The sequence below is a fragment of the Sprattus sprattus genome, assembly GCF_963457725.1.
Source record: "Sprattus sprattus genome assembly, chromosome: 10".
NCBI classification, from domain to species: Eukaryota; Metazoa; Chordata; class Actinopteri; order Clupeiformes; family Clupeidae; genus Sprattus; species Sprattus sprattus.
Genome location: NC_137908.1, coordinates 10915165 through 10925164, shown reverse-complemented (window position 1 = coordinate 10925164; position 10000 = coordinate 10915165). Strand labels below are relative to the sequence as shown.

Sequence of the window (10000 nt, the reverse complement as noted above, 5' to 3'; positions counted from 1 at the left end):
TATCTCTTTCTCCTCTCTTCCATCCCCTATCCTTTCCCTCTCAGCTATAGAGGATGAGTGGAGGACAGACGCTGTGACTCAGCAAAAAAATGTCCTTGATTCGTCATCTCTCTCTCTCTCTCTATCTCATTCCCTCTCTCTCTCTCTCGTTCTCTGTCTCTCTTCCTCTCTCTCCTTATATGTCTGTCTTTCTGTCTCCCACTCTTTTTTTCTATCTCTCCCTCTATCTGGCACCTCTCTTCTCTTCACTATCTGTTTTGCTTATGTTGGTGTCTTTTCAGTTCTCTCTCTTTTCAGGCAAGAGGGGAGACTGGGGTGGTGTAGCTATTTCTGTTTCTGTAGCCCTCTGAGGTGTGACATGTCATTACCTGGCCTCTGAACACACACCAAACACACACACTAGCCAACTCTTTTCTCTCTTTCTCTTGCTCACTCTCACACACACACACACACACACACGCACACACACACACACACACACACACTTCCACAACCCATCTCTGCTTTTACTGGCTGATGTCATTTCCTTCCCCTAATGAGCCAACAGTGGGCCTGTGCCATTTTCTAGTTTTCTCCTGCAGGCAGATAAATGTACCTCTCTTTGGCACCAAAAGTTATGGAAGTGGACTGGAACCAACATCAGCAACCGCTAACAGGGTGCAAGTTTGTCTTGATCATCTCCAGGTTTCCTGCAGCTGAATGTCTCCAACGTGATTTGTTGGAATCAGAGTGTATCTGCACAAGCTTCCAGCCGCTCTTCAGAAATGCATTTATGTCTTACGAGGCGGTAGAGGGCTAACTGCGTCAGGCCTGACCTTTTGGTCTCCGTCCAAAAACGCTGTTATGGCTGGCTCATGAGTCTGGTCAGGATCCGCTTCACGCCGAGGTTTTCTATAATTGAACCACCACATCCATGGCCGTGCTGCGCGTGAAAGCCAGCAGATCAGAGCAATAGATGACCTGCTCTCCAGCAGAGCTAATTGCATTAATCATAGCAAACACGGGGAGAATTCAGTTGAGTCACGCTGCTACTCTGAGATTGCAAATGTTGGGCTTTTGGAATAAAAAACTATAGGGATATGATGAATCGGCAACTTTTCAAGTTAGTTTCTGAAATATAATTTTTACTTAACTGTTGAAGACACATTGATTTGGGACTGTCACTTTTTAAACATTTGCCCTGTTGCAGGCACATTTCTGAAGGACACAATTTATGGCCTACATGTCAGAATAGACAGCTATGTTCAATGATGAATGGCATTTAAAAGTGCGATAGAGTGTGCCCAGAGACCAATCCACCAGGAACACAACCATCTGGAGCAGTATTGTGAAATAATAGTGACTGTATTTTGTACACCGTATCACCAGCTGTTTTTGGGCGGCCCCTTGTTTGAGCATAAGTCAACTGTCGTCAGTCCATATCCTTTTACTTACATGATATTATTGCTGAGGTCTTCTAGAATATATAATCAGATATTCCATTTGTTCTTGGTTAAGGGAAAGGTACAAAAACATCAAGGCATGTCAGACAACTTAGAAAAGTCTAAAAGGCATTGGTAAAGTGCGGAACAGAGCTGAGGGCAGAGAGACTCAGCTGGTTTATTATTCATAGCTCGTCTTCACTGGGAGCTGACCAGAACTGTCAACATCGCCCTTGTGATTACTCCTGCTGTCTCATCTCAGTGAAATAAATTCAGCGACAGCAAGTGAGAGGAAGAGATGAGTAATGCATGCATGAGGCTTCATAAAGAAGGAGATAATGTGATATTCTCCAGAGGTGTCCATATTTTCACCAGTTCAAATCATGAACTGAGCCATTTGTCACCTCTTTGTGTCTCGGCTCCATCAGTGCAAAGACCTTGCATCTTACAGCACATCATTGAGTGTGTATCATCGAGTGTGTGTTTTCTCTTTGTTTCTCTTCCTGAGAAATCAATCGTGCCACTTAGAAGACTAACATTTCAAAGAATAACATTTCTTTTGAACAGTAGGTTGAGAGAGAAAATCAGCAGGAAATTACAAGCCAAGAACTTCCAATGCTCACTTCACCCATGATGGAGGTACACAGTGACAGGACATTGGAACTAAAAGCCCAAAAGGGCCATGATTCTGACATTGCCTCTAAATCAGAAACATTGGATCTCATCATTAAAGAACATTTCCACTGGTGCTATTTTCCACAAGTGTTTTGAAAGTAACTGAACCTGATAGTAAACTGTCATATACTAACACATTTTCAATAGTCTATCTTTGCTGTAGCCTAGCCTAGTTATTTGTAGCAATTTAATTTGAAACTATGCTAGAGGTATTTGTCTTGTCTCTGCTTACTGGTCACAGAGGGTCAGTGAATGGTGGTCTGTCGCTATGCATGGGGGCAGTTGCTATGGGCCCACATATCAAAAACAGGCCTGTGTAAGACATGTGAATAAGTTACACTACCAACAGAAAAATGCAATGGTACATGATCTCTTTTAGCTCTGTGCTGTGAACCTACAGACTTTATAAGTGATTATCATATACAGGTATATACTGTATGCATGTGATAAGGCAATTATTATAGTATGTATTCCTCTCTTAACCCAACAGGGGAAATTAACCATTGCCAGAATCTGTGACTGAGACAGAATGTTCATTTTAGTTGTACACCTTTGGGGGTCACTATTCTGAGGTCAAAGTGACCGTGCCCTTTGTTGTGTCATGCATGCTGCTAACGCACATAGCAATAGCACAGACATACAGAACTTTGGAACCAAATGAGCTTATTTCCAACTGTCTGGGGAAAAGTATTTTAAGCAAATGATGATAGAACATGTCCCATGGCAATTACTGCTAATCCTACAGTCGTGAAGGATAAGTGTCTGTATGTATAGTGTTGACCTTTCTCTGCAAGGAAAAGTTTGTGTGTGCATAAACCCACAGCTGTGAAGCGGTAGGAGCACACAAACATGGCATAACACACACTGTATATTTGCATTCAACTATGCACACACACACACACACATACACATAAACACAGACACACACACACACACACACACACACACACACACACACACACACACACAGACATATGTGCATATACATACACAAACATACACACACACACACACACATACATATAGTACATACAGACATAAACACACACACACACACACACACACACACACACACACACACACACACACACACACACATACATACATACATACACATATACACACACACATACACATATGCACACAAGCATACACATACACATAAACACACACACACACACAAACACATACATACATACACACACACAAAAACACACACATAAACACACACACACACACACACATATATGCACATACACACACACACACACACACACACACACACATACACTCTCTCTCACACACACACACACACACACACAAAAACACACACATTAACACACACACACACACACACACACACACACTAACCCACCTGAATTTCATCCAGCACCAGTCCTGCGGTGACCATACCCAGACCAGCGAGCAAATAGGGGATGAGCACCTGAACTCCGATCCTGAAGAAGCTTTCAGCTTCAACCATGCTTCTGTCCACTGAAAGTCGCCCCTGTCCCTCCTCTAAAGCAGTAACAGGACTGAAGACAGAGGACCACCTCTGGCAGCATTTACTGATTTAGGACCAACTTCAGCTGCCTCTTCTCCATTACCCACCATCCTGATGACACCCTAATCACAGGTCCCAGAACAAGTGTTTAGGGGCTCTGAAGAGTACCTGCTTTGGTGTCGCTACGCTACAACATCCCGGATGGCTCAAAATATCAGATAATCAGCAGTCAGTGCAACTGCACCTACCTTTGACCATCATTTACAAGCTCAAAGGTACTTAGGGGGACACACCCACACACACCCCCCCCCCCACACCCCCCCCCCCCCCCCCCCCACACACACACACACACACACACACACCGCCAACCCCATTTCACACATGCACACTGGCACTGCATACAGCCAGGAAACAAGGAATTTCACATTACTTCACTAAATATTACTTCAGTGGGGTTTCTTGTCAGTACAAAACGGCAGCAGAATAGTGAACGTGTTATCATTCAGGGTTATGGAGCTTCAAAGGGTTTTGTGTGTCTGCACAATGTTCACCATTTCTCCTTCAAAAAGTTGCTTTATGAAATCTTTGAAAATCTCACTTTTTCTAGGTTTTCTACCTACATATACTACAAAGAGAAACAAGCCTTAACACCCTATGTATTATAAAATAAAGAGCAGTAAATATGAAATTCAGCTATATGCCTTAAGACAGCTCAATGCTAAATTTCCTGTGGTATACTATAGTACAAAAAAGTGTGCCGACACTTTTGTTTCCCAGTACAGTAAGTGAAACAACACATGAGACTACCACTAGAAATGTTCTGCAGCCCTAATGCTGTTCCTTGATGAATTTCTTTTTGAAATCACATTTACAGTACCGCAACATTCTCCCGTGCCTTGAATCTTTAGCACTTATCTTTCTTATCTTGTCTCTAAAATGTACCGTATTTAACAAATATTTCAAGGCAAGCTGTTGTCATGACACCAAGAACAATACAATCTGTTGGTTTGCTTGTCCCAAGATCAAGAACACCTGTTGGTTTGACTGTCACAATACTGTATACCACTTCTGAGTGTAGCAAATCTACCATGTGTGATCAGTGGTACAGTGGTTATTGTTGTTGAATAGCAAGTAGCTGAGCAATGGAAAGTATCCACAGTTTAGTTCAGTTTACTGATTTGGTAAATGTGTTATGTGTTTTGAAAAAGTGTACATGGTATTGAAACAAGTGTGAAAATGATTGAAAAAAAAACTGTAATACCTGACATTGAAACTGTTGAGCAATCCAAACCTTTTGAAAGAATTTACTTTGCACTTGCAGTTTTTCTTTCCCAATGCTTACTTCCACAGCCTCACAAGTGCTCTCTGTGGGCTTTGAGAGATCAGTGTTTGAGGCATGGTGTTTTTGAGAGCTCTCTGTGGGTTGGCAGGGATTGATGATGAATGAGATGTTCTTTGATGGATGAGGCCGAGACGGTGAGGGAATAATAACGCACAGTCGGACAGAAAAGGCACAATAAGAAAAGAGATTGTATTTCTTCCACAGCCATATTTGTCTTGTTAATGTTGGCTGAGATGTCAAAATGATCATTATCACCAAGACCACAAGGCTTTGACTGGGACAGCATTGAGACAAAATGGGGAGATCGGCCATAAACAAAACACAGCACAATAACATACATTTGTTAAAGTGTTTATTCAAAAACACATTGAGATTCAATTTTAAGTTAGTGTATAGATCACATTCATGAAGATATCCATCAGCTGTACCAGTAACCGTGCAATTAACTGCAACAATAAAATCAGTTTTCTGCTTTTGTGAGTAATAAAACTTTTATGAAAAATTCATAGTTTGACACAGACTTAACAGTAAAAAAAATATTGAAATACTGAAGAGATAAAGGCACCTGTACCATATGTGATATGGAGTCTTTTTTTTCATTCAAGCAGTTTGATCGAATAGAAAAAGGCTTTTAGTAAAAACCATGGGCATAGTATAGGATATATCAATTTGATATAGAGCTATAAGGTTTGGGATCTTTCCAAAATGAGAATCAAACTGAAGCTGGTGATAAGTCTAACATTATATAAGACAACAGGGAGGACACCTTTAGCTTTAATGGCTATATTTCACAGTTGATTTTTTTTTTTATGCCTCTGATTCAGCTACTGTTTATCACAGAAGTACAAATATCTTCACTATTTGAGTCTTGTGTCTTCAGCTTATCATGTTCACAGTATGAACACCTCTAGACTCTGGGTTGTTCCTGGTTGTTGTCTTCATTCAGGGGTGCTAGTATCTCAGTACTCAATGGTGACTGCTTTAGTCTTCAGGTACTCGTTCAGAGCATCTTGACCTGTTAGACACATTCAAACAGGCATAAGATTTCAGTTTAGCAGGTGTCTCTGTAAGCACTGAATTGTTCAGAGGTCTCTTGAATCTTTGCACAAGTACATACTACTAGGACCTGACAATTTATTTTTATGGAAAAGGTCAAGAAAATGTTATATCTATGAAATAAAAACCGTATAAGCCGTGCAGTCAAAAGATCAAATGAGGGGAGCAAATAAGTAGGTTAAAACACAGAATTTGCTTTGGGCCTTACCCAGGTCCTTGCCGAATCCAGACTGTTTGAATCCACCAAAGGGAGATGCCACGTCCGTCTTGTTGTAGGTGTTCACAAAGACTGTGCCAGCCTGAAGCTTCTCGCTGACATAGAGGGCTTTGCTTATGTCCCGCGTGAACACACCCGACGCCAGGCCGTACTCCGTGGCATTGGCTCTCTTCAGCACTCCATCCACATCGCTGAGAGAGAGAGAGAGAGAGAGAGAGCGAGAGAGAGGGAGAGAACAAGAAAAGGAGACAGGGGTGGGGGGAACATTGAGACTTTGAGAAATCCTCAGGATTATAATATGCTCTCCCAAATGCAGGGCATTATATTCAATTTGGAGAGAGTCAGGAATAGATGCTCACCCATCCTTAAACTTTGAGATGATCATGATGGGGCCGAAGGACTCCTCTATGGCAAGGAACATGTTGTCCTCCACGTCTGTGAATATTGTCGGCTCAAAGAAGAACCCTAGGAGGAGAGAACGGGAGACAACAGATAAAAGCACATCAGTGAGACTTTCCTCTCTCAACTTCACACATTCTCTGACATTGAAGCTATTCTTCTTTCTTTGCTGCCCGTGTCTGTTCTGTACTACAGCGGTGTGTGTGTGTGTGTGTGTCTACAGAGTAATGCACCTTTCCGGGTCCCCTGTGGCGCGGATGACTCACCTGGTCGGTCACACTGCTTCCCCCCGCACACCAGCCGGGCCCCCTCCTTCACCCCCGTCTGTGCGTACTCCACCAGCTTGTCCAGGTGAGCTTTGTGGTTCTGGGGGCCGTGGTCAGTTGAACGATCCAGGGGATCTCCAATCTTCATCTTCTTCACCTCCTCCACCTACAGAAAAGGTAGAGTGGCATAAAACGAAATGTTATTTATGAAAGAATGCGATGTAGACTGTAACCTTATTGGTGTCTTCCCTGTATTTGTAGTTTTTCCAAGTCCTGTCTCAGCCTAGCATCCAAATACATTTGTCATAAAGTTTGATCAGTTTTCGTCAATCTCACGACAATAAGCCTGGGAAGTTTGCAACCTTGAAACCCTAACTCAGCTAGCTTGTAATAAATTACACTGTCCATATTAAGCATTTCACCAACAACATTTTATTACTATAACTCTACCTTGTCAGTCTACTTGCTTCTTTGCCTTCTGCTATTGTCTTTGTCGATTCCATAACTTTCAGCTTGTCACCAAAAACACGTGTACACTGTCCATTAGCGCAATTTGTATTGACGAGTGTGGTGAAAAAGTGAGCTACACTCTGGAACTTAAGGGGGAGCTCAGTAGCAAAACTACCAATTCTCACGTAGTGGGGCTTTAAGAATCATGTTTCAAATAGGAAAACTTGGCTGCAACATGCTATACACATTCATGAGAAGTATATGCACCTGTGTGTGTGTGTGTGTGTGTATGTGTGTGGTGTGGTGTATGAATGACAGACAAATGGTTAGGGCAAAGACAGTGGTGCCCTCTGGTGGCCATAACTATTAGTACCTTTAAATAATCCTACAGTGACTAACTACAATGGCCCGCTACAATGACAACGGTTAGAAAGGATACAGCCACTTACATAATTTCAATTCAAAGCATTAATACACCTACTCGCCATTTATAAAACAGTCATCAGAAAACCAAGTGAAACAGTGTGAGCCTTAAAGCTCTCATACCTACCACTCTCTGCACATATGTGTCGTGGAGGGACTGCTCCACAAAGAGGCGGCCGGCTGCGATGCAGTTCTCTCCTTTGTTGAAGAAGACAGAACTCATGCCCTAAGATTGTACATCCACAAACACAGGAAAAGTGGGAAACATGTACACCGACACACAACACACACACATACACAGACACACCATAGACCATGGCTTCTTGTGCAATTTTGCAATGTACGCACTTTTATTTTTATCAATATTAATCTATTACTGCAGCTTTTTTTGTTGTCTTTGCCCTCTCTCAGCAATAAGAGTTTGCAGTCAAGTCTCTTTTTGTGTGTGGTCATTCAGTGGTTGAATGACCTACCTAGTGCTGTCTGTACCAACGACAGCATTGCCACAAAAAAATGTAAACTTCATATGTCTAATCAGTTAATTAGTTTAGAGATCTGGAATACTGTTTCATTATTATTACTAATTTATTGTAAAAGGATATAGATGTATCCTAATTCTAAGAGACTCAGTCAAGTGAATATGGAATGTCCAATAATTCAGGCTTTAATCTTTACGGTGCTGCGCAACAGAGGAGAGAGACGAGACCAGGTTTCACTAAAGATAGTTCCACCTCAGCTGATTTCACTGACTGACTGTTAAGAGATTCTCTGTATTTAACTTAAGATAGTAAGGGGGTGGTTACCTGAATGCTAATTATTTTCTAGGAGACAGAATGGCTAGGATAATATATATTCATGGGGAGACCCTGGCCGGGGTGTAAACTCTCCCACAGTGATAAAGGCATACAGGAACTGTGACCATCTGGGTACTTACAGAATACACAGGAAGCTTTACAATTAACATTATATAACTATTGACTGTGGACTACATTGAATTATCTAACTTCTAATTTCAAATACTATCAATTGTTTTTATTTTATATTGATAATTTATATTGTTTCTGTATTGTATCCTTTGTTTCTCTCTAATGTTTTATAAGTCGCTTTGGACAAAACACTACTGTACATAACTATAACAATGACAATACTGTTTAGGGCTTCTTCCAGCCACTCTGTACATAGCAGGGTGTTTGTTTGCGTTTGCTTTAGGCTCAGGTATTTGGAGGCCCAAGGATGAACACCTCCCATTCAGCAGCAACATGTGGGTGGAGTGCAGAAAATTATTCCAGAAATAACCAATTTTAAAATATAGAGAAACTGACAAACAAATACATTACTGTTGCAAAGCACATGGTGAGTTTAAATGCAATGCCTTGGAAAGAGTTACCACTCATACTCATGTATGATTGTTTTGGTGTGTGTGTGTGTTCTCAGAATGACAGAAAAGTTTTGAAAAATCATGTGCCTTTGACTAATTAGAAAATGTGTGTGCGTGTGTGTGTGTTTGTGAAGCACACTGACCATGCGCACAGCTTTGTCCACATCGCAGTCACTGAAGATAATAAGTGGAGATTTACCCCCCAACTCCAGAGACACTTTCTTCACATTACTGACCGCACAGCTGAGGAAGGAAGCACACATACACACAAAGACACGCCCGCAAACACACACACACACACACACACACACGTACACACACACGTACACAGAAACAGATACACATCTCAGTATCCTATGCATCACATCAAAGATTTGACAGTGTCATGTTGCCTTCATTGTTAATCATCATGGCAGCTCTCAGTAGCATTATACGGTCATGACAATTATCAGATATAGTGGCATACCACTGGTAAGACCCTGATTTATGACAGCATATGAAATAGTTATGTTGTGTTTTATGAAGCAGGGCTCAAGTGAAGTGTTTCCTGAACGTCTTTAAGTCAGGGACATAAGGGTTAGAGGTCACTCACCTCTTCATGATGTGTTTGCCGATCTCTGTGGATCCGGTGAACCCCAGCTTACGAACGTCAGGATGGTCAGACAGTCGCTGGCCTACCAGTGCACCTGGGGACGGAAGGGTTTGATTGGTTTTAAAACCGCTTTGAACATCTGCTCTGGACATCAACACTGTCACAATTAATGCACACTGTTATATAGGGCCAGATCTATCCCGTACCTGTTAACACCCCACTCCCTGTGTACATGTTCGCCCTATGAGTATTGTTTTTTTATTGTGATTCATGTTGG

General features: G+C 41.8%; 1 protein-coding gene across 1 annotated transcript in view; it reads right to left on the bottom strand.

Annotated features, from left to right (window-relative positions):
- Window positions 1-5277: 5277 nt before the first annotated feature.
- The window catches only part of aldh1l1 (aldehyde dehydrogenase 1 family, member L1), a 15022-nt gene continuing 10299 nt past the window's right edge, over window positions 5278-10000 (bottom strand). Inside the window, exons 17-23 of the mRNA XM_080846808.1 lie at window positions 9724-9817; window positions 9275-9374; window positions 7881-7979; window positions 6881-7046; window positions 6575-6680; window positions 6207-6406; window positions 5278-5957 (exon numbers count right to left, since the gene is read on the bottom strand). Of these exons, the coding sequence (XP_080702934.1) occupies window positions 5902-5957; window positions 6207-6406; window positions 6575-6680; window positions 6881-7046; window positions 7881-7979; window positions 9275-9374; window positions 9724-9817 (821 nt within the window). The 3' untranslated portion in view covers window positions 5278-5901. The remainder of the gene's footprint in view (window positions 5958-6206; window positions 6407-6574; window positions 6681-6880; window positions 7047-7880; window positions 7980-9274; window positions 9375-9723; window positions 9818-10000) is intronic.